Source organism: Falco biarmicus, chromosome Z (genome assembly GCF_023638135.1).
Source record: "Falco biarmicus isolate bFalBia1 chromosome Z, bFalBia1.pri, whole genome shotgun sequence".
In the NCBI taxonomy this organism is placed as follows: Eukaryota; Metazoa; Chordata; class Aves; order Falconiformes; family Falconidae; genus Falco; species Falco biarmicus.
The window spans coordinates 2,940,884-2,967,306 of record NC_079311.1 but is presented as its reverse complement, the minus strand read 5'-3'; the positions used below and the strand labels follow the sequence as shown (position 1 = coordinate 2,967,306).

The 26,423-nt window shown below is 37.4% G+C and overlaps 1 protein-coding gene across 2 annotated transcripts in view; it reads left to right on the top strand.

The window, feature by feature from the left end:
- The window catches only part of EDIL3 (EGF like repeats and discoidin domains 3), a 256,888-nt gene that overhangs the window by 114,071 nt on the left and 116,394 nt on the right, over positions 1-26,423 (top strand). For both annotated transcript variants that reach the window (XM_056325649.1, XM_056325648.1), the window contains one exon: positions 11,443-11,571. In XM_056325649.1, coding sequence (XP_056181624.1) covers positions 11,443-11,571 — 129 coding nt within the window. The remainder of the gene's footprint in view (positions 1-11,442; positions 11,572-26,423) is intronic.

Here is a 26,423-nt window from a genome sequence, read left to right as displayed (position 1 = left end):
TGAAGCCTTTGCTACTTTAATTAAAATGCATTTCATTTTTTACCCGCTCATTCAGATAAACAGTATTTTACCTCAGAGCATGAATGCCCATTGTTAGGCTTAAAGAAAGAATGACATGTAGTATTCAGCTATCTTCTGCTGTATTGTGTTACCTTATCTATACAACTGTAGTGTTTAAAAATATTAATTCTGGAAACAACTATTTTTTTCCCTTTTTTTTGTACTTACATGAAACTGTTGACTTCAGTAGTCCTCTTTATGAGTAAATACTATGAGACTTCCAAACATGTCAAAAATATTTACATAAGATCCACAGTGCTGTAAAGTAATAAACTGACAAGTTGAAATTATCAGTGTGACTGGACGTAAGTAAAAGAGTGGAATATTTCACAGTCCTGTCCAGAAATGTAAATTAATTGCTTATTCAAGACACAACTTCCACTGCCTGCCTGCCATGGGAGTTGCGGTTGTATGACAACTGTTCTGATAAAAATAACAATTATGAAAATTTAACATGCTTCTGTGAATGACTAGTTGTCTATTACTAAGAAATATTAAAATGAATTATACCTTTATATACTTTAGAAGCTATTTGAATTCTGTCAAATAATCTGAGAAAGGATTTGGAATTCATGAAGTTTTATTGAAATGGCTAGCAACAATGAGGAAGCCATAGCCCAAGAACAGAAAGGTCTGCATATAGATTTATATATTCAATTTGCCTGCAGTACCATAATTTAACATTTATTTGCAAAGCATGAATTCACACTGTACAGCAATATTACAAGTCTGTTGCGGTTATTCATGAATTTCATTAGTTTCAAGCTTTCTACAGTATTATGTCCTGCTAAAACTGCAGAACAGTATTTGTTTATTAATAAACAGTAAGGGAAAGGGTGACAATAGATCAATATCGGATTCTTAATCTTTCCATATTGACCTGGAATTTCCCAATTTTCCTTTTTTAATTTGACCTCCTAGATGAGAAAAGCATTCTAATAATCTTCTCTGAAAAACTGGACATTTTCTGAAACAAAATACAAATCAATGATCCTGTCAGGCCAGTGTTCTGCTTTAGGCTCCCTTGAGCAGGGACAGGGACAGGAGGTATGATATAATGTATTTGTCATCAAGTCGTGTTTCTATCTAAAATTTTGGTAGCAGAGTACTGGTGATGTGTTGCAACCTCCTAAGAAATTCCACATAAAAGTATTTGCTTCACAATGTTTAAGTCATGTAGCTACAGATATCCTCGATGCAGGTACACATTACATTAGTGAAGCAGTGGGTTTGTTTCCATAGCATATCCTATTGATCTTACTTCCCGTCATTCAGAACCCAACGGCAGCATCCACATTTTTCAGCCAGGCAACTTTCTCTGCGCCTGACTCCATTCCATCAACAGATGAGTCATGCAATTGTTTTGCTTTCGGGAACTGTATCCAGCTACCGATTAGACTAGATTGGAAAGAGAGTATTAACATGCACTGAGGTCATCTGTCCTGTGGTGGGGGGAAGTTAATTATGTCTAGTTCATGGCCTCATCTTTTAAGCCACTCAGATGAATATGGCCATTATTATGCCCATGCACAGATCTGCGAATCTCATGAATCAGAGGAAAGTTTGGTGTGTCTGACAAGCTACCCATGCCACTATTGAGGGTGGGAACCTGAAAAGGGTGTGTGGCTCCAGAGGAAGTAAAGGAACGTACCTGTGGCCTTGGGAGTGCTGCAGATGATGCCCCAGCCCTTGCATGAGGCTCTGCCAAAAGCAAAATTCACCTGTGCAGAGATCTGTACGTGAACGACAATAATGACACCTGCACTTTGTGTAGTAACAGAAGAAGGAATTTTAAGTTAAGGCATCGTTTATCAGAAAAGACTAATCTCCAGTATTGCTGTGCAGGAGTTGTTGTCGTTACCCACTAAAACAAGTCAGTATTTTCATCCATGTATGTCTAATTGCATCTGAATCACATTAATCAAGACTATTTAATTTTTATTTGTACTGTGGATGCAGCTAGTGCAAAGGAAGCAGACACCCAGTGATTCTGCTGTGCACCTTAAAACCTGAAGGCACATAACTGCAAGCACAGGTGATGATTTTAAATTGGCGTGGTTATGGAGTGTGTGGTTTTCTGAGTTGGCAAGAGAGCAATGGGAAGCAGGAAAGGGGTATGAGAAGAAAAGAGAACGATGATCTAGCTAAGAAGGGAGTAAGAGCTGGAGAACAGTGACAGGATCTGGAATTCAAAAGGATTTAGGGTAGGGTACATGAAATTGGAAGGGTTTGATGACCACTGGGAAAAAATGGAAAGAGGAAAGGATGTATTTTTTCTGTCCTATGTCCTGAAGGGAAATAAATTACTGGAGCGTAAGTCTTGTCTATTTCCCTTGGTTTCTGTTGTGGACAACTTTATGCCTTTTTGGACTATATATATTTCACATTTAGTCATTCTCTTTCATCACTTTGTAATATATTTTGTGTCCTAAGGATAACCACCCTCTGAGATTCTCTTCTGCTACTTCTGTGTCATTAATGCAACACTAGTAATTAGGACCTGACTTATACAAATATGAATAGCAGAAGTTTAGACTGTTGCATTTTTTAGTTCCCACTGGAATGCTCAGCAAGAGGACTAACTGGATTTTAATCTATTTGGTGTTTTAATTAAGGATCTCATAATCTTTTCAGGTTTTTTTCCATTTTCCAGTTATTAGTGGAACACTACAAAGAAAGGCTGAGCTGTCCTGATCACTGGCAGTTTGCAGTGCAGTGAAACAATGAAAACTTACGTCTTCATATATGATGGCAAGGATTACAGTACAAAAATAGCACTGTTGCACAGAAATCCCAATTGGCAGTGAAGTTCTGCATTAGGTACAAACTATGTATAGGCTCCTTATTGCCGGATGTATTTTACTTAAGCAACAGAGCAATGCAGTAAATACAGAGATGGATTTGTTTCAACTATATAAAGAATGGATTTGGAGAGTTTTTTTCAATGTAGAACCTGTAGCCATTATTTTTGTCAGAACTACACTTTTGAACTGAGTCTTTTGAACATCCCAATCTATAATAATTCCGTGAATATTTTAACATACAAAATTCTTCAAGTCTTTGCAGTCCTCCAGCAGAATTTTTACAAAATGCAAGATTCTTTGTATCTGCAGAGGTTTTTCTGTTTGATGTGAACCAGAATCAACTGAAAAGAGATTTGGAAAATATTTCTAATACAAGTAGGAAAATTAATCTCAATGTAACGATAATACAAAGTAAATCACAAAAAATGGAGTGCAGCAACCAAGCCCCCACACTTGGTTCAGCAAGCGTGGGAGGAGTCAGTGACAGAAACAGTATCACCTGGGAAAAAAATCGCAATGCTGCTGCCTGAGTGTAAAGTTAGAGAAAGTGAAGGAAAAGGCCCTGACCCTGGATTTTCTGTAAACAAAGCAGGTATTCTTTGGGAAGAGAAAACCCTCCTGTGAAAACGATTCTGAATACATCTGACATTAATTTGCTAGGTTTATGAGATAACTAATGGGGGAAGAATACTGTGGGGTTTATTCAGAAACATATATGTAGGTGATTATAAAGAGTTTAAAAACAGCTTTAAAAATGGGGAAAGAAAGTTCTGAAGCTTGGAGGGTGAGGAGTGCGAGAAGAAATGAGAGAAGAACCTGGGGAAAATGTCTTGTTGTGTATTGAACACTTTCTCCAGCTTCTGAGGCATTTTCAGGTCTCACCCTGTGTAGTAGCACTGCATTGCCTGCTAATGCTGACCATGCCTCAGATCTAGGTATTCTGTCATTCTCAGTTGATGGAAGGGTTAGGTGAGAAGCTTAAGGCTATTTATTAAGGGCACCGTATAGCCATCAAGTTTAAACAGCATCTTGCCAGAGAATATTCTAATTATTTACTTTTTAAAAGGTTGGTAGATGGCTGGACCATCAATTTAAATTTTTCCTCTGTAACAGAACTCCACAGAACAGAATTAGAATTGCAATAGAATAGAATTAGAGGGAAATGTGTAGAAATGACCTAAAGCATTTTGAGCTCAAGGGGTGAACCTTAGCTTTTGCTGCATCCAGATGGAGCCACCTTGATCATTATAATCAGCACGCTTCATTTGCTGCATTAAAAACAAGATAAATATTTAATCACAGTGCAATTAAGTCTGGATCAGTGCCATTAGTTTATAATGAATGTATAGTTAGATAGCATCTAATACAGTACTAATTCACTTATAAGCCAGGCTGAATTTTATTTTTTTTTTTTAAAGCTGATATTTTGAGAATGTTAATGAGATGAAGGTGTGTGTAACTGCTAATTATTTTTACTACTTTCACACATTAACTGAAATAACGTACAGTAATCAATTAATATTATCAATATTCCACATGAACTGCAAATGATGTTGCAAAGCCTGTTCTTTTCAGGTTAAAATAACCAAATAAATAGCAAGCTGTAGGTATAATGAATATTTGTTGATACAAAATTCATTTGTATCCTAACAGCAAAATAGAATCAACAGTGGCAAATTTGAAAAGGAAATTGTATGAAATATATTGATATGTAGGAGCTATTATGGTTTGTCTTGAGTTTTTTTATTCCTCTTTGTTTTACAAATACTCAAATATGGTGGGCAGAAAGAAGTTCTTACTGCATTTCATACGACTTGAAAGATGAGGTGGTTCAAAACGCATCATGTTCAGCTTCCATAGGTTTTGTTAAATTGAGGGACTCTCTCATTTTCTTTGATGATGCACCAGTATAATGGGAGTTGGGCCCTAAAATATTTGCATGTTGATGTAAAATTTGAACCCAGAATGACTTTTAAGTGAAAACAAACAAACAAAAATCTATGATGAGAAATAGCAAGTACTGGACTACAGCATATTCATTAATTACTGAAGGGGCTTCATGTTTAAGTGGCAGAATGAGCATGTTGACTAGAAGAAAGTATTTTCATGATTACAGCCCCTTCTGGCAGAAGGTCATCTGCAAGGGAATGCTGTCTCCAAATGTCCTCAAAATTGAGCACTACAAAGGCAGCAGCTGAGATGTAGCTGTAGTTTCAAGTAGTGAATGAACTTGCTGTTCTTCTGACCCAGCTATGTCAAGAGTGTTCTTGGGAAAATGTAGTTTTTCTTCTAAATTCAGGTGAAATCTACAAAATACTTGAGCAGAAGCTTAGTCTTAACCACAAAGGTGGTGCACAGGCTTGGCATACACGATCTAGTGAGACCTAACTCCCTACGGTGCATTGCTGGAATGGATATGTCATGCTTGTGTGCTTGAACCTGTAGATCGGCTGAGACCTAAGTATGTGTTTCAGTATGATTTAATGATCGCCAGGATTCAGCAGATGCAGAATCATTTCTGTCAAATTATTAAAATGGTCTCTGAAGTATCACGACTGCCATATAGGCACACAGCTGGGGATATTCAAAACCAGCTTCTGTGTCAGGTAAGCCTTGCACAATCATACTAAATTAATAAGCAAAGCAGCGAATATGAGGAAGATCAAAGACCCTCAAAAGCTTTTGTTATACTCCCAGTCTTTTTCTGCAATAAAGCAGTTTTCTGTCAGAACCTATAGGGACATTCCTGCTGGTTTTGAATGCTCGTTTGTGTGTCTCTGTGGAAGATGGTCTCTTCCGAATTGGACTGTGTTATATTTCGGATTTGTGTCTGCCAGACTTTGAAATCTATAAGGTCACATAGGAAGGGGCACACCATTCAAAAGTCCATTTAACTGAGTTTTTAAAAGAATGATGAGGAAAGAAAAAGGTCAGTGTACTTTTGAAAAAAGAGGTGGTGTATGATCTGTGCATATATAGGTGGTATAAACATGGTTTGCAGGTGTCAGGGACTGATGAGCAGCCGGGACAGGGTGCTGGATTACCTGGACACTGAGCCTAATGTGGTGTAATAATCCTTAACTACTTCATCATGGGAAGCTTGTGCCATTCTGCTAGCTGCAGAATCAGAGAGATTAATTCTTCTTTTCCTATGAATATGGAAGAAGTCATATGTGCCACTGGCTCCTTTTACACGTACTCATTTCAAAATACAAGAGCTTTTGCTATGTGAGCTCTGTCTCAGCGTATTTTGAAGACTTTGCTTTCACAGGCGAAGCATCTAAAGTATTATGTGTTACCAAAGCACAGGTGGGGAAAGACTTCAAACTACTGATATTAAAACTATGTGAGAGATCTCTAATGAACTTTTTAACTTCAGTAGGGGAAAAACCCTCTATTTGACTGTAGATCCAAGAGGGACTTAAGAAAAGCTAGTTGTATGAAGACAAGCAACTAGAGAGTATTTTTCTTTTACAATGAAATGTAAAATCTTTTGATACCTTTTATTAGTTGGATGATAACTCCAATATTTGTTTTGATGGGATTTGGAGCTTACTGTATCAGTCTAGTAACATTATCTATTAGTCCTACTTCAGTAATATTCCACAAGATAAATGAAGCAATTAGCTTTGTAGCTAACAGTGTCTTCATCTTGATGTATATCAAGGTCAATATCTAATTTAGTATTTTTCATTAAAGTTGCATTATTTCTACATGAAGAGGAGATGGATAGATAGTTACTGTCAAAATCATTAGCATTTGTTTTGCACTGCCTGTAATTTTACTGGTTTAAAATGTGATTTTTTGGTGTGTATCACTCCATTGGAGTCTATTTTTCTTTTTTTTTTTTTTTTTCTCTTACATTTTTTGTATTCCTAATTTCATCTTGCTTAGTAAGAAATGATGGATTTTACTATATGTTCATCTTCCTTTTCAGCACAGCAGCTACCACATTTTGAGTATGGGGAATCATACCGTTGAGGAAGGTGTGATTGATGTAGACTTATTGTTTCACTACATCACCTGTAACTGCCTGCTATTTTTTTATGTCTTTCCCACCAAAGCAGAAGCAAATTTTATATTTGACAAAAAATGCTTACGCCATATGGTGGAAACATGAGAAATGGCTTGTTTTACAGATGGCTGTCACTGAGTTGGGGAGTGGTAAGGGAAAGTCATTGAGAGGGGCTTGGTCGGTTGTTTTTTCTTCCTGTTACAGCTGATATTTCAAATAAGAAATTTTTGATATCTTAGAGATTGCTAAGCTAATGCTACACAGCTCCACTCTTAGCCATTGTATTTCAGAGTTGGCCTTTGTCACATTTTAAGTCCTAGGTAAATGCTTATCAGAGAAATGCCTGGCAAAGTATCTGTAGACATCTTGATAATGCACTGGAAACGTAATAATTTATTTATTTATTTTTTAATTCTAATGCATCTTGGACACTTAAAGGAAACAGTAATGTGTGTCATACCGCACACATACAGATACAAACCTAAGCCGATAAAAAGCCTTGACAGAGGCTAGAGTCGGTCTACCACCAGAGTAGCTCTGCCACCCCCTTCTCAGGAAGGATGCTCTGGGCACCAGGTCCTCAGCATCAGCCCTCTTGCTCTTCACATCCCTTCCCATGGCAGTGTGTAGCTTGCTCATATAGATACAGCTAGTCTATAGTAAAACTAAATAATTGAAATGACAACAATCAGAATTTTAGGTAATGACATTGACATACATATATGTAAATGTGCTTTACGATTGTTAATGTTCTAGGCTTTTTCTGTTTATTTGTTTGGATTTTCATAAAAAATGGAGGACCGTGAAGAAAAAAAAAAAAAAAAAGAAGCTCAAAGTAAGACTATGTATTTTAAAAAATACATTTCTTCCAGACTGTCAAGGGAAAAATGTAGAAAGGCATTTGAACACTCCTATTACTTCAAAAGAATTTGAATATCTTACAAAACAAAATGAAGAAACAGTTTTCCTAAATAGGCTAATTCACTCTTTGTATATATTACCATTGTCAAAAATTGCTGTCTTATTGGTGAAACGATGCTCTTCTTGCTTTTCTGGCTTTTCTTGCTGTAGACAAACTAGTGGTTTCTCTCAAATATCGAATTAACACTTCAGTATTGCACTATACAAGATTTTGTGTTTGTGAAGTTTTAGTTGACTGTACTTGTCAAAGAAGAAAACAGAACACATAGTTCTGCCTTGAGCCTCTTTGTAACTCTACTGAGGATGTGTTTGTTTGATTCGTCCATCTATAAAATCTCAGAGATTTTAGTAAGAGCATCTAAAAATTTTAAAAGCTGCTATGCCTTAAGTTAACTTCCAATATTTTTTCAAAAACAGCAGGGGATTTCAATTGAATAACAGAATGATGTATTTTGGACTAACTTAGGTTGTCTGATACCACTGGAACTGCACTAAGAAGGACTCAAAAGAACAGCAAAGTGAATAGATCTATTACTTTGCGTGCACAATTAATCTTTTTGACATTATTTTACATGAACATGGATAAAAATGCCTGGAAAGCATACCATTGAATTCCATTGCTCATTAATATTGATCAAATGTTGTTGTTCTCTTTGTGTTGGAAACCACTTAAAGATTACCTGCAAAAGCATTACATTGCTATTGATTTTAAAAACCAAATCCCTGAAGTCCACTGTTTTTTGAAAACTAGTTGATGAGTTTGATTTTGTATTTTTTTGGTAAAGGATGTTTTTGAACTTGCTGCTATAGATCTGAGTAACCGAGAATATTAATCAGATTGTCAGGGAATTAATTATCCAGCATTCAATGCAATGTTATTGAAAAGCCTATAAATCCCTATAGAAGTTAGTCGGGAGCTCTTATCATCAGGCAGCAGTGCCTAGATCTTACATACCATTTTTGATGCTTAAATGGAATGATGGCAGGATTAGGGCCAGATCCTTCAAGACACTCAGAGCTGCATAACTCACATCAGGGATCCTGTAGACTCCATAAAAATAAAAAAAATCACATGCTTGAGAGTTCATGCAATTTAAATATTCTGAAGATATATGAACTTAGAGTAAGTATGGTCCTCTGGAGAATTAGAAGAAACAAGATATGATGATACAGGCTTTTTAAAGTTTCAATCATTCATTCTTTTAGAATGCAGATGAATCTAACCCAAGTCCTTTTTAGGAAATAAATGTTAACCAGTGAAAATTAGATGATTGTTGTTTACTTGTTTCATTGCATTTAATTAAGATGCTTCATCGCTCTCAAAATCAAAATAAAAAAATCAAAATTTTTGAACTACCAGTTTCTATTAAAAAAATCAAAACAAAACAAAAAAGAAAACAAAATTACTCAACATTTAGATTGAAAGTACAGCTATTATATGTCTCTGATGAAATAACAACTATAATCAGGCAAAAAAAGTGTTTGTATTGTTAGTGTGGGGTTTTTTTTTTCAGTAGGAAGGCATGGTAGAAGGCTAAGATTAGTTAGAAATACTGGCATGCACTGATTTGTTTATTACTGTGCACCTCACATGACCTTTTAAGCCTTTGTACTTTGGACTGATCTGAGAAAATGCAAAATCTAAAGCAAATCAATGAAAGTATGCTGAACATGTGCTTAACAAGCCATATGGAGAAAGCAGCAAGCAAAATGAGAAAGTAATTATTAAAAGATTTATTGTTCTTGGAAGATCAGAGATCCGCTTGCATGGAAATAATTAACATACGAGGCTACCTGCAGGTAATCCCCAAACTGCAGCACTCTGATAGAGACTTGAAGACAGATACACAGCTCATACTCACTGGGAGACCAAAAATACAGTTTATTAAACATGTTTCTTCCCAAAATATTACAGTGGATAAATAAAAAGAGAAGCTGTGATACTTGAAAACCATGAGTCTTCCTATCCCAGTTAAAGGAGTGATATATGTAGTCTGGAGTTAAGAGCGTACCATACCGTTACATTTAAAGTGTAATGCAGAATGTGGTTGGGGAAAGGCAAAAAGGGCAACAGCCAGTCTCCTCCTTTTCATCTTCATGATTTCTGCCTTTTTTTTACTACTAATTGCATTTAGAATAAGCTTCTATATATTCATGTCTTTTATTTATTGGATTCAGTGAGACATATCCCATGTTTAATAAGGTACACTAGTGTAACTTCTGCCAGATTGTGTCCTGGAATGGACTGGTGGCATAAATTGTAATAGAAATGTGTACATGGATAGTTTCTCAAATTGCTATAACCACCCAGGCAATTATAGCTGGGGAATGTGTTCTGACAACCTTCTCATTCTGTTAATTTTTATATTTTGCAAATTAGTATTTTCTTAGAGAGTGCAGTTTTCACTAATGTGATGTTCTGAATGAGTGCTGTTGCTGTGAGCATCTGCCAAACCTTGGATTTGTAATTGAAAACATAAATAGGCAGACCCTGAGAAACATTAAGCTTATAGCTCCTTTAAGTTTAAATCATTCAGTTCCTAGTGTTGATTGTCAGTAAATTATGCTGTAGAAATAAGTTATTTTCTGAGTTTCGTTATGTTGGGGGTTTTTTTGTTTTTGTTTTTGTTTTTTTTAATACAATTTTAAGTGGGTGAATAATTATGACATTACATTTCAGTAAGTGAAGATTAACACCTTTCTGTGTACACAGCAAGTTTTGCAGATAACATACTTACTATTGAATTCACAAATGTTTTCACACACAAACTTGCACATGAGGTTTTTCCAGTCAGTGATCACCAGTTCTTTAAAGTGAGATTGGAAACAGAAAAAAAAAAAAAAAAACCATCAAAATGCTAAAGTGTTTTCTTCTGGTTAGAGGTAGGTTACAGGTAATATTAGATTATAAGATGTAAAAGGCTTTTAACATGTGCCATTAAATGAATAACCTTTAGACCTCAGTTCCAAAGATGCTGTTATTTAAAGGTATGTATAGTCATTGCAAACATAACAAATTAGATCTCACTGCTGAAATATTAGGTATTGTAGCAGGTGGTTAGTTGGAGGGTGGGGGGTGGTTTAGTCAGAAGACCTTTGTGAAATCAGCTTGGAATGGATATGCTAAAAAGGCACTCCGTGGAAAAGGAATAGTTGGTTTAGCAGCTGCTGACTGCTGTCCCAGATAGTCACGTATTCAGAAAGTCACCCAAAACCATAGCAAAGATGTCCTCAAAGTACTAACTTGACATGCAGTGATTATTCAGGGATATCGTACGTGTCACACTGTACATGATAGGCACATTTGATTAATACATATTTCCTCAGTGGTATAAAAGTTAGAATGCCTGTTATCTTTAATAGGAGAGCAAGATTTAGCTTCTCTGTCTCCTGCCTTCTCTTACATTAAAAAATAATGTTGTGATTAATGAGTAGTGTCATGCTTTATATTTTTTCTTGTTCGTAAAAATCTGTGCTGCCAAGTTATCTGAACTAAGTGAAGGGTACATTTTAGTGAGTTAGTAGAATACTAAGGTCTACATAAGGGATTTTATTTCTTTAATGAAGAAATATAAATGACTGAAATTATTATGGTTGTTATTATGTACGTATATATACTTCTCTTTTTTTTCCATCTCACAGGACCCTGCCTTCCCAATCCATGTCATAATGGTGGGATATGTGAAATTAGTGAAGCATACCGAGGTGACACATTCATAGGATATGTTTGTAAATGTCCAGAGGGATTTAATGGGATTCACTGCCAGCACAGTAAGTTCCACATGGTAACTTTTATTATATTTATAGATAGGAGCCTTTTTATTGCTTGCAATATTAAGGATTAATATCAGACCTGATTTTTGTGAAGTATATCAGTCTTTGGCCTTTATATGATGAGCAAGCTAATACTACTGAAAACTGCTACTGCCTTCAGAAAATGACATTACTTCCAACTTACCAGACAAAACAGTGCACATTTTCTATGCATATTCTAGAGCACGGTAAGGAAAGTTAACCTCATTTAGCGTGGATTTAATGGAAGAGCGTATCTGAAATAGCAGTGATCTCTTCCTATCTTAGAATTGTTTGTAGGTTTGTTTTGATTAATGCTAGACAAAAGTGGAAAGAATAACTGAGAAGAAATTTGTGAATAATAGGTCTTCTAGATCTTTCCTTATGCATTTTTAAGTTACAAATAAATTATTTGAATCACAATGCTTAAATTCAAGGGTAGACGTTCCAGACTTAAATCAGATATATGTTTAATCCTCTTTAAAATAGAGTATCTGGACCTCTTTCTAATCAATATTATTTATTTGAAGAGGTTTTCCTGGTTTCAGGTCACGATTGGGAACAGCAGGTCAGTATCCTAGTGTATGTAGTTACAGAACTGACCATTAGACACATGGAAAAAAAAAAATCTTGAAACTTCAACAATATCTCGTGGGGGAATTATATAGTAAGATCTACACTTCACCAACCAAAAATTTTAAGAACTAAATAGATGTTGCATTTTTTGTGCTCATAGTGAAAATTAAAGGTCCATGTTTCTCAATTAATGTCATCAGAAGTTCTGTGTGATCAAAACGAATTCGTAAAAGCTATGTGTTCATCTGCAAGTGACTGATCAGACCATGTTCTAACTTATAAACAAAATCTGCATTATCTGTCATTTAAATAGAAGCTGTTTTAATTTTCGTGTATAAAACTGAGAACAAGTGCCTGCCTAAGGAGAAAGCCATGTGCCAAATTTGTGTTTTATTTTGTGCAATAAAGCACAGCATGGTTCTTAAAATCTTGTGTTATTGATGCATTTGGAAAGCCAACTGTTACTCAGTTAGAAGGTTAAAAACTCAAACAAACAGTCAAGAGTCCAGTTCCATTTGCACATAAAAGATAAATCCACTCATTCAGATCAGAGTGAATAAGCACTAAATCCAGTCTACTTTAATTAAGTCCTCCATTTAGATACTTGTCTATAATTTGAAGTGTCAGGAACCAATACAGTCCAGCTCAAATAACTACTTGTGTTCATTATGTCCTTCATATACTCAATGGAAAATGTCTCCAAAGACTTGAATATGGATATTCGATTTCATTACTTTTGTGCACACTCTCAATCTCGGTTAATTATGTAGGTAACAGGCAGGCCCCCTAACTTAATCTAGTTAAATTTTGTGTCTACCTCTTCCACTTGGAACATGGAAATGTTGAATATTATCCACTTCTTTGGGATCTGTTCCATCTAGCCCCGTTTCTGGGGATGGCCGTGTAGCGGAGCTGACTGCCAGCAACACTCATACTGACTCGTTTTTATGATCATATCCTGAAGGCATTCATGCTGTAGATGGGGGATGGAGTTCGTTGTGTAATTGTGATGGCAAAGAATAGTCATTGCCAGCCTTTAAACCATGTAGCCAGGAGTTCAAGGGTCTCAAGACCAGGAGAGCGGGCAAGATTATGTCTAGCTGTAACTGGGGAGTCGTACCACCTTCAAAATTGTACCTGGTCTAATTTGTGACTGCAGTACCTTGTGGTTCCCAACCCTGTTCCTTGTACTTGCATGCATTTTACACGAGCCTGCCACATGACAAGCGAAGCAAAAGTCATTGCAGAAGTGGAAGGACTGCAAGTGTTGCTTTCATGTCTGTGACCGCTGTAAATGAGGGTACAGGCAGACCACTTCTGTGGCCTAAAGTTCTCAGGCATGCTCCATCATGTGCCTGTGTGATGTGCAACAATTCTCCTTCCATTGAATGTCAAAGAGGTAATCTTTGTCAAGGATGGAATGAAGTGAGTTAACACCACAAATTTTTGTCAAACAAAATGCATGCTGAACATGTGCTGTCTAGAAAATACCGTATCTTTTTACCTAATTCACGAAAAAAGAAAACATACAGTAATACATTTTGGAGTGGTTCATCATAGTCGTTTGCTGGGTCCCTGGTATGCTTTTGAAAATATTCATGTATGTAACAGTGAGCTAATGATCCTGCTAATTAGCAAAGTGTGTTTTTACCCATTTCAAAATAAAGTAGAGCCCTCACACAGGTGATTCAGATTCACTGTGGGGAAACTAGAACCCAAGAAGGCAGCTAGAGTGATTTGAGATAAGACAAGTTTATGTGAACAGTTATTCATTCTTTGGGGGATAATGAAATTCAGTCCTTTTCATAAAATCTGATTTAAGATGTGGTAAAAAAACATATACAATATATACACATTCAGAGGGTCTCTAAGGGTGTCACAGAGGAGGTCCATGCAGTCAGGAAAAAGTATGTGACTTCCAGTGGTGGACTAATATAACTCTTTTATATTATATCCTTTTAGCTCAATTCACAAAGTCCCTTTGATACAAATTCCTCTGCTTCATGAAGTTTAGCAGTTCAATTCTGAACTCACTGTAAATCAAGTAAGAAGTCTGTCAAAGTGGTTCCATCATAAAAAGGCAAATTAAAATGACCTCATTGCAAGAAACGTATCTTCATCTAAACTGTTAGGATTTCAAAAAATCACATTATACTTCTCTTGTACAAAGTTTTTTATCTTGGATTTCTTTCATGTCTAATATTCTGTTGCTAAATCAATTAAGGTAGGTGATTGATTTTGCAGTCGAGATACATCCCTAAAGATGGTATTCTGTCATTCGCCTCAACAAACATCCTGTCAGTACTTCTGAGATTCCTTGACCTTAACCCATGTAAATAATTAATATGTAAATAATAAAAGAGATCATTAGCTGATTATATATTCTAGATTTATTGCAAAATGGATATTAATTGGCAGTGGTTGTCTGAAAAGATTCTTATTTCCCAGTGGAAAAAAGGAAACAAAAGTATTCAATTTCAGGGCCATAAACTAACCAATGTTTGGGTAGGAGGGTCTATGTAGGTAGAAACCTGGGCACGTTTTTGTGGTAATACCCAAGAACAGTATGTTCTTTAAATATTCCGCCATTATTTAAGAGGCATTTGCTTATCTGCTCGGTATGAAGATTCTTCCTGTCCAGGTTGCAGTTTGTCATGCTGTTAATGTATGGCAATCTGGTTCTCAAGTGGGCTATTGACAGTATCTAGTGACAAGGAGAGAGGAGTTGACTGCAAGAACTGCCTTGAGGCAATGCAAGCCTCCCTACGGTCTTACTACATGACAAAGCAGCTCTTCCAGAGAGTAACTTAGAGCACTTAAATTCCTGAAAGTAGCATACAGCTCAGGCCCAGGAAGATGAAGGTGTATTCTGTGGTGGTGGTGCCCATTCACAAGAACAAATACAGTTCTGCAGAACTAGTCAAAATCCATGGAAGTACCCAGGACTACAATGGAGAGGTTTTCCACACCCCCAAAATAAATAATTTTTTTAAAAATAATCCATAACCTTAAGAGATATAGACAATATGCATTATTGCAATTGTCAGATAGAGGTTGCCCGCTGAAAAAGTAGGGAACTGAGGCATTAGTAACAATATGTGTCGAAGTGTGGGTTGCTGGCTGCCACCCAACTGAAATGACACAGACATCCAACCAGAAAAAGATCAAGATTGAACCAATGAAAAGTTCAGATTTAAGGGTTTGATTTGGATATGGGTTTATATCCTGATGATCATTAACTCTGTCAGCCATAACTAAATGCCTTGCACTCCAAGAATAAAGGTTATTAACTAAAAACATTTAATAATGTAAGCAAGCCCTTCCTAGTGTTTGTAAAGAGTTCTCTGCTTTCCACCTCCCCATCATTAGATGGTCTGTGGTGTTCACATCTGCCACATTCATGTATTGGGAAACTGCACAGATGGGAGCCACGTGGCAGAGCCCCAGCTCACATGTTGATGGCACATTGAGGCATTGATCCCACTACCCATAGCGCAGTGGCTTTTAACTAAAGGGCTGCAACTAGAAAGGCCAGTGGCCATGCACTTGTGGCCAGTTGACATGCTGCATAATGTACAGCTGCAGCTCTACCAGCAAATTGAAATCCTAGTTACCAACTACTAGAAGTATGTGTGAGGAAGCTGTAGGACATCCTGTGGCATGGATTTTGTGTGTTACAATGAATGACGGCTCTTGCTAAAACAATCCTGGCTACAGTCTGGTGGTAGAACCATTCCCCACAGGTGGTTTTCATGCAGTTGCCCTGTTTTGGAGGCTAAACCCGACTGTATCTCACACAGATGCAGCTTGTTCCAAGCCAGCTGTCCCTGTAGCTGTGTGGGCAAATTTAATGTACTAGGGTACATGCAGTTGCACCATACCAGATGTTCATCCCATGCTTCTGCTGATAAACACTCGCTATGGTTTCTCTTCTGGGGAGAAATATCTGTCTGGGGAGTTCTAAATCTAACCCAGATGTTCCTTTTTATTTAGGAGGGGGGTGTGTGTGTGTTAATTTTCATTGAAATTAGCTGTATGCATAGTTTTAACAGATTATACTAGCAATATGTTATATAATGGAGTAGAAATAAGCTATATAGTATAGTAGTAGTAATTACATGTGTAAGTATGTCCTAGGATGCTTATTCTTGAACTTTCAGACTTGAAAGTCTGAAAAATATTCCTGTGACTGACCAGTTGCTTAGATAAGAAGTGAGTGAGGGAGGATATACCATTGCTCATTTGGGAATCTTCCAGAATTTTGCTTAATTAAAACATAAGAGAAAGTGGGTAATTTGAAAGACATCTAAGAGAGATGACCAATAAAAAATAAAAAAAGCAAACAGCCAGTAAAAGCTGTTGGAAGTAAAATCAATAAAGTATTGTTCTTCAAATGGAAACTGTGTAAGAGGGCAAAAAGGGGAGTGCAGGAATGGCAGAACCACCAGGTTTGGAAGCACAGTAAATATTTTTCACAGAAATCCAGAAAAACTTTTTTTGTGAAACTGCCCGGAAAAACAAATGTTCTAATGAGATGAAAAAATCATGGGTTTTCCAGCAGAAAACTGAGAAAGTTTTGGTGATGAATCTTCTTACAACAAATGTGTGGTGAGATTGAACAACAGTGACAACAATTTTAGGGCTGTTGGAACTAAGGGTTTGTTTTCCTTGAAATCCAAATAAATATCTTGGTTAAAGCAGCAGGTGACTGAAGCCCAGAGAGAAGGAGCATTAAATCTCATATAACAGACCAACTCTGGATACTTCTCAGAAGGCAAGATACCCTTGCCATGAAATGACGGGCCATAACTTGTCCCCTACTTTAAGATTTTATTTCATTCCGTAATAGCCAGAGGTTGGCTTAAGATACCAGGTAGGAAGTATAATATCCCCTCTAATTTTGTTTCACTCTTGTTAGCATTTGCTTATATAGCATTATTTATTCTTCTCATTCATACACACTTCCAACAGCATTTTTTTTCTTGTTGAGTTACTGACCGTAACAATTTCCTGATGCATCGAATTTCAGTCTAATTATGCTGTATATTGAAAAAAATCCCTTTTCAATTTCAAACCTGCTGTCTTTCAGCATCTTTAAATGTTTCTTTGTGTATTATATATAAGACTAGAAGAAAAGCAGCTTTTGAGTGCCTTCTACATACCACATTATTTTGTGTATATTTGCCATGTTTGCATATTTTTCCTATGCAAACAGTTAAAATTGTTTCCTTTTCTGTTTCACCTGAGAGTTTTTCCAGGACTTTTAAATGTTTTCTCAGTGGCCTTCTCAAAACCTTTTTTGTTCTGTAATATATTTTACTGCGGCAGTGACCTGTGCTGAAGACAAAGCTGTACCATTTATTTGGTAGAAGATTCTTACAGCACTTTCTATATTCTTTATGCACATTTTGTTGGAAGTTTCCCTTCATTTTTTCCTGTTTTAGCCAGAACTGGATGTTGAGCTCAGGCTTTTATTAAGCTGCCTTCTTTGATGCCTAAGTTTCTTTCATAAGATGTCATAGTGGGAGGAAATAGATCTTCCCAATTGCTTTTGGATTTTATGGAGATATTGAACAGAGGGGTGGATTTCTTATGACCTATACACTGACTGAACTATACAATTAATGGTACTTTTAAGATGTGTGTTTCTATGGTATAAAAGTCACTTAGGTTTTCAGTAGCCTTTGTAAGCATCTTTTGTAGGAGAGTAAATCTCTCTTCCCCTAATTACTGTCTTTCTTAAAGATTAGTATTATTTTACTGCGGAAAGAAAGTAATGTTCCAGAAATACATGAATTGTTGTTTGATTGTGAAAGAAATTAAATTTGTTCATGTTCTGCATTCATAACATATGGAGATACTTTACACATACAAGTTCCTCTGTATATTTGAATTAATAATAAATACTGAATGAAGAATGATCTCTTTAAATTCAGTAATAGATATCCCATTGTAATGTCAACATTACACATTCTCTCTTTTATAACATAAATATTATAATATGCCTTTTCAGTGGGTTTCCTCAGAATGAGAATGACTGTTTATATTCCTGAATACATTACACAAAAATACTAGCGAAGTGCCTTGCAAATGTTGCATGAAAACACTTTTACAAAAAAACCCACAGATTCCCTTTTCAAGAACTAGACTGCATTTCTGAAAGCAGTATGTAAATGGTCTTACATGGCTTTGTGAAATAAGAATGCAGAAGAATATATGGATTGTGCTGTTATGCTCATCTTGTAACAGGTAAATATTGTAAGAAAAGGATGACTGGTTTCAGAAGTTACATGAGGTTCTTCAGTAGAACAGACAGGGAACTGGACACTGTGATTCATCTGGTCTCTTCCACTCCTACTTTCATGGGTTGTTTTTTTTCCTTAAGCTGTCATACCAGAGTTTGGAGTTTATATTTCTTACATATAATGTCTCAAACAGATAGGATATTTCAGATAAAGGCATGCTGACACAGTCATCATTCAAACTTTTGCTTGGATAAGACCAGCAACAGTGAATTCAGTATCTCTCAATGTGTTATGCTTATTCTTTATCACTTAAAACTGCATTATTCCACCCAGTATCTACTATATAAATATAATTGGTTTCCTTCAGGATTATGCATTCAAACAAGCAAAAGCAATTATGTAGGACCTCAATGTCATTTTATTCGTATGTGTTCTCTTTTTTCGGGTTCCCTTTCATATTTACCAGAAGTATGCGTTCATTTCAGTTCTGTTACGAATAGTGATAGAGGATTGTTTTCTTCACTGGAAAAGGTAGTTTTGTAGCATCTAAATGCTATTCTTTCCTTCCCTTTTCAGAACTTGAGTTGAGAAAATAAGCATTTCTTACTGCTTTGCTTTCTGTATTTCATTTCCCAAATTCAGTGTTCTGGTTTTGGCAGCTTTCCAGAAGTGTGATGATTGTCCATCTTCTTTTTGTTCAGTCTTAGCCTTCTCCATGGGAGTGTTCTCAGTGCTCTCTTAGCACGGATTTGGCATAGAAAGGCTCTGCAAAGGAAAACAGACTTTAAATGGAGTAACAGTGATTGGAAAACCTAAACTCACCTTGTTTGTTTGTGGTCCTTTAAATAAGCATTACTGATTCTCACTCTTTTCTGTTATTGTAAACTTTTAGCTTCACATTTGTTGTTTTCACATAGTCAAGCAATACACTCTGTGCATGAGCCTGTTTTTCAGCTTTTTATATGACTCCACCTTCCCAACAGTCAAAGAGTGCTTGTTACCGAGGGCGGTATCCTTGGCTTTCTTGGACACAGCCTTGCACTGCTAAGTGGCTTACAACATTGGAGTGTTCCCAAATTGTCACTAACATAACTTTTCTTCAAGGAAGTGCATCAAGAAGAAACCCTCAAGACAGTGTCTTAACCAGAGTATTACATCAGTATGGAATTATTATTGTTGAATGTGTTAATATTTGCAACTCTGACCCAGTAGATTATATAGATCATAGAATCATAGAATCACAGAATGGTTTGGGTTGGAAGGGACCTTCAAAGATCATCCAGCCCAATCCCTCTGCCATGGGCAGGGACACCTTCTACTAGACCGGGTTGCTCAGAGCCCCATCCAGCCTTGTTTCAGTGTCTCTCCACCATCATAGAGAAGTTTTTCCTAACATTTTCCTAACATCTAATCTAAACCTACCCTCTTTCAGTTTAAAACTGTTACCCCTTGTCCTGTCACTGCAGGCCCTGGTAGAAAATCTCTCTCCGCCTTTCTTATAAGCCCCCTTCATATATCAAAAGGCTGCAGTAAGGTGCCCCCAGAGCCTTCTCCATGCTGAACAGCCCTGACTCACTCAGGCTTTCTCCATAGGAGATGTGTTCGAGCACTCAGACCGTTCCTCTAGCCCTCCTGTGCAGGAAGAGCCACTCTAACAGGTCTGTTCTTGTACTGGGGACCCCAGAGCTGGTGCAGTCCTACAGCTGGGGCCCCACGACAGTGGACGGGGAGAATCGCCTTCCCTGGCTTGCTGGCCACACTTCTGTTTGTGTATCTCAGAATACAATCAGCTTTCTGGGCTGCCATGACACATTGCTGGCTCATGTCCCAGTATCCCCAATCCTTCTCTGCAGGGCTGCCCTCAATCCGTTCATCCCCCAGTCTGCACTGATAATGGGGATTGCCCTGACCCAGGTGCAAGACCTTGCGCTTGGCCTTGTTGAACTTCACGAGCTTCCTATGTGCCCACTCCTTAAGCCTGTCAGGGTCCCCCTGGACAGTATCCCTTCCCTCAAACACGTCAACTACACCCCTCAGCTTGGTTTCATCTGCAAACTTGATGAGGGTGCACTCAGTCCCAGCTAAGAGAACAATCAATGAACCACAACAGAGTTGTGGATGGTTAGAGGAAGAACACAGGAAAACTGGATCTGAACAAATCCTCTGTTCTTTACTCCTTCTCTCCACTTTTATGCCAATTTAGGTGAATGAATCAAACTATAAGACAATTTCAGCCATTGTGATAGTTTAGGATCAATACAGCCACACTGCATCTTTAAAGGAAGGATTGCTTTCAGTTGTTGCATTCACAGATTCATTACGGATATACCAGCACATTTCTGTGGGGAAGATAATGAAGATAAATGAAATCTTGAAATGAAATCTCATTATTTAATGAGACAAAACTTAACATTTACAATTTTGTTACAGTGACACAGTCCGATCCGTCTGCATAGGAAGCAGCTGTTAGAAAAAAGGTGGTTTGTAATTTAGATGTTTTTCTTCTTTTATTTTCCTTTTCTTTTTGTTGTTCTGCTGTAAGAACTACTGTGCTCAACCATCTGTGTGTGTAGGTGTATCAAGGTTGTGGATTTAAAATATTGTATTTGTGTTAGGAACTCATGCTGGCACACAGCTGTGCATTTCCCTATTACTATATAGAATATTTGTATTTCCATTGTTCATTGAACTGGTTGAAAATTATATGGATGATTTTAATGTTTGGAACCTGAACAACTCACATGGCATTTTTTTAAAAAAGTCAAAGAAAAAAAATTAGTCATCAGGTGTTGTTTTTATACTACAGACCCAGTGAACAGTTCGAAGGAGCGAAAGAACTATTTAGAAGGAAAATCCAGTAATGTATTCAGTAGTCTAGGTGCTTTTTTAAAATTATAAGTAGTATTTATTCATGTGGGTAAACTATTGAGATCAGTGGGTTTATCTGTAAGCAGTATACAGAGGGAGAGAAGGGTATAGCATCAGACCCATTTACCTGTGTGTGCAAAACTTGAAAAGACTGTGCTTGCACTTGTAGCTCAATATAATGAGATAATAGTCCAATAGTATATACCAATCTGCATTACAAATGTATTCTCTTTGTATTCATAAAATATCTCAAGCAAAACTCACGATGCTGTCACATTTGCATATGAATACCCAGGATATTCTTCTAGCTTGCATTTATTCTGAAGTGTTAAATAACATACAAATATTTCTGTAGGGCATCTGGATGAGTGTTTTAGTTTTGAATCAGGAGTGCATTTTTAAAGAAAATCTCTTGATCATCTCCACTTGCTGTACTTTGCTTCATGTGACAGCAGTCTCAGAGCACAAGAACTGGATCTCTTTGAGATGAAAATAAAAAGAAAATAGTCTGGTAGTCTAAAATTCCTCATGTACACAGTAAGAGTTGACATAAAACGTATATACCAGTGGGTAAATGGGCATTCGGTCAGCCTAGGACTTGTTCAGAGGAAACATCCCTGAGGTATGTTATGTGTAGGGACATGCAGACATTGTGTCCTCAGCTCTTATCATTTCGCTCTACAACTATAATGCTGTGAAACAACACTACTCACAAACGTAGACATAACCTGTCTGTGCCTGTTTTTCTTCCAAGTACACTGGAAACAATTAATAGATCTTGTTTTCATCCTTTTCTTATGACTTGTTAATGCCTGATATCATGAGAGGCACTTGGTTTTCTGCCGTCTTATGATCTGGCCTGAATTTTGTTAAATCTTCTGGTGTGATTACCTGATACTGCTAATAGCAATGATGCCCATCTTCCCTGAGAATATATCCCCATCAGACTTCAGCCTAAATCATCTTAGCAGGCTTGCCTGGAAGTGTACAAGCTGACCACAAGAAGGGATTTTTGGTGGGATCAGGTCACTGAATGTAGCCAGTGCTAGGTCCTAGGGAAGTGGGGAGACAGGAGCACACGGGGACAAATAAGGCGGAATTGGCAGCTCTGCGTCTCTAACAGATTAGATGTAATGCTGAAACTGATACAGCCTCTTTTGGTAACAGCTGTTAATAAAAACATACATACTCCTAAGGCTTTCCAGAGGAGCTTATTAGTTCTTACTGTGATACTTTTCTGCCCAAGTGCACAGGGCTTCACTGGTTGCTTATTATCTCAGAAGGGCTTCTGCTGGGATCTGTCCTTGGCCATGAATGAGCAAAAATGATACCATTCGTGCCCCCTTACAAAAAGCCTTAGCAGTGAATTGACGTTCTGTGGTCCAGATGTGTATGCATTACACCATAAAAGAGAATTTAAATTGCTATTTACCTGCAAATAATAGGTAAGTTTTGTAATCGTGTCAGATTTCATTTTATCCTCTACACAAGTCAGTAAGGCATCTGGTTCTGAAAATGTATTCTGTGTGATCCTTTCATGTATCTATCAGAGCTGTTTATGCATACAATCATTACTCTCATGTAGTTTTTAGAGTTTATTTAAAAGCAATATTCTCTTCCACACCAGTAGTTTTCATTGTTAGAAAGAAATTAGTCTGCTTTTTCCTTGTCCTTTCTGTTTTCTTTCTCAGTCATACTTAATATTTAAGGCAGCTTCAGAATAATACTGCTGAAGATGTACACCAAAATTAGGAAAAAAGTGAAAGGTGAATCTCAAATTCAGAGTTTACAGTATTTATTTCTGACTTCATTATTTCAGTGCAATAACAGAGAGGAACAACCTCCTCCCGTTTACCAGCAATAGTAGAGATTGTTACAGGGATTACTGCCCATGGCCCTAAGTTATGGTACAGATTATATGTATAGACTGGAAGGCAATTCCTTAGCTGCTAAACATAGCTGTGGAAAATGCATAAACCTATTTGGATAGGTCTTATTTGATGTGATCATCAAGCAAAGGTGACATTGCCTGTGCCAGCTGCTGTAAATACAAGTTCCAGTTCTGAGAGGTGTTTTTAGTGCAGGACATATAACTCCCTGTGAATCATGAAGAGCAACCAGGGTGTATGTGCCCTGAGATAATAGAGCTGTCAGTCAGACGGAGACAGAAGTCAATGCAATAAATACTTCCCTTCCTGTACAAGACAGTCATGGGTGATGTGAGAAAACTACTTTATACACATTTTACATCTTTTATGGGGAGGGAGATGTGGTGTTCATCTTCACCTTTGCAGGGGAGACAAGAAATTACCATATTCCAAAAGATAAAATAATTGATAAGTGGTTAGCAGATAAGTTTATTTGCCACAAATAATGCATACTATATACATGGCGTATATACCATATACATATATCACAGAATCACAAAATTGTTTGTGTTGGAAGGGACATCTGGAGATCAGCTGGTCCAACTCCCATCCTCAAGCAGCATCAGCCAGAGCAGGTAGCCCAGGACAGTGTTCACTCAAGTTTTGAATATTTGACAGATTGAAACTTCACAACCTCTCTCCAGTGTTTGACCACTTTCACTGCAAGTAACTGTGTTCAGATGGAGTTTTCTGTATTTTAAGCAGAGCGCATTGACTCTTGTCTGGTCAGTGGGCACCACTGAGGAGAGTCTGGTTCTTTTGTTTTTACTCCCTTCCATCAGATATTGATACATGTGGGTAAGATTCCCTCAAGCCTTCCCTTCTGCCGACTGAGCAATCTCAGCTCTCTCAGCATCTCCTTGTAGGTCAGATACTCCAGTCCTAGTCACCATGGCCCTGCACTGCTCTGACTCCAGAAAGACCACCTTTTTTGTACTGGGAAGTCCAGCACTGGGCACAGCACTCCAGATGCCACGTGCCTGGAAGCATTCAGGGTTAGGCTGGATGGGGCTTTGAGAAACCTGATTGAGTGAAACATGGGGGGCTGGATCTAGATGATCTGTGAAGGTCCCTTCCAACCAAACCATTCTGTGATTTTGTGTCTTCCCAGTGCTGAGTAGATGGGAAGGCTTGCCTCCCCTGACCTGCTGGCAATGCTCTGCCTAATGCAGCCCAGGAAGCTGTTGCCCTTCTTCACCATAAGGGTGCATGGTCAACTTCTGGTCCGCCCCCAGGTCTCTTTCTGCCATGCTATTTTCCATCTGGTCAGCCCCCTAGTGTGTACTGGTGCACAGGGTTGTTCCTACCCAGGAACAGAGGTAGGACTTTGCACTTCCCCTTGTTGAACTTCATGAGGTGTCTGTTCAGCCCATTTCTCCAGCCTGTTGAGGTCCCCCTGGATGGCAGCACAACCCACTCCTCAAAGTTTTCTCATCACAAAACTTAGCAATGATGTTCCAGTGTCTGGGTTGTTAATGAAGATGCTAAAGCGTTGGCCCCTGTGTTGACACATGGGATGAACCACCAGTGCTCTGCTTCCAACTGGACATTTCCTAGCTAATCAGCATCCTCTGGACCCAGCCATTCGGCCAGTTCTTAATCCACCTCACTGTCCACTTATCTAACCTGCACACTGTTAGCCTGCCTAAAAGGATGCGATGGGAGGCAGTGTTAAAAGTCTTCCTGAGGTTCAGGTAAACAGCATTCACTGCTCACCCCCATCCACTGACCAGTCACCTCACTGTGGTGGGCTATCAGACTGGTCAAGCATTGTTTCTCCCTCATAAAGGCATGCTGGTGACTTTGCATCACCATCTTGTCTTTCATGGAATGGGAAGCACAGCTTTCTTCATCACCTTCCTGGGGACTGAGGTGACACTGACTGACCTGTAGTTCCTCAGGTCTTTCCTCTTGCTCTTATGTTTGTGTACCTATACTATAAGGAAATGTATAATCCTTATAGGACTAAGGATATATCTATGGCTATGATGAACATAGTGATTTGCAATGGTGAGGAATAGACATTTCGTTAATCATGTATTAAGCTGTTCATTCATTTATTAATCATCTGTAACTCTTAGGTAATTTATAAATGTGCTCTTAAACTAATACGTGTCCATGTGTGTTAAATGTAATAAAAAGTGGTACTCCGCAGCCACTACAGGGGAAAAGGTTACAGAACTGTGCCAAAACACCTAACCCATTCTTCTGTTTACACTGCTAGATTATTTCTGTAATTAAATCTAAAAATAAGTTTCATAAACAGTAAAATATGCATATATTTATAAGCAACTAGGAGAATGAATTTGAAAGGTATTAGCAAAGAGTAGAAATTACCTTTACGCGGCACATTTATATGCATTTTTGCAACGTAAGTGCACTGAAGTCCCACAGACAACTTATTATGAGTGCTTAAATTAGATGTATATAGATTGGCCATAAAGGAATACACTTCACCCTGTGTATATCAAATACAGACATGTGAACAAATATAACCATCTGTTTTAGTCATTTTAGAACATCCATCATCATGTCCTCCAGGACTTGTTGGTCTAATAACATTTTTCAAAAAACATGCCATAACTGTACTCATGTGAAAAAGATATATCCCTGCGCTCACTCTATTCTGAAATGCATAAACAACCGCATTTTGAAAGAATACAATTATTTTGGGATATGGAAGGGAAATATGCTAATTTACTGCTCTGTGTTCAAACTTGCTCTGAAAATAATTGGACTTCCTGCCTTGAGCCCACCTACGCTATTTTAACAAATTATCCAGCTAGAGGTTATAGTCTAATGCTGGGTAATTTAAGTTTACTCATGCAATTGAGATTTTTGGAGCATTGCTTGTAATAAAAAATTATTCACAAGTTGATTCACTTTTTAATAAAGTTTTTTTTCCTCAACTACAGTTAAAATGATTTGTCAAATGCTTGTTACATAAATAGCCAATTATTTTAATAAGGTTCATTGGAAATGATAGGAATTGTTGCCCTGAAGACATGCTTTAACAGTGTACAATTAAATGGTAAGTTTCTTAATGGGACAAAGGTTTTCATGCCAGTATACATTAAAAGTAATTAAAAATGAAAAATCTGCTTCAATTTATATAAAAACTTTTAAAGCACCAACTCTTTTAAAACTATTAAGAAAGGTCTTGGAAATGCTATTGAAAAATTCTATTAAATTTAAACTACCTCAGACGAAAAGC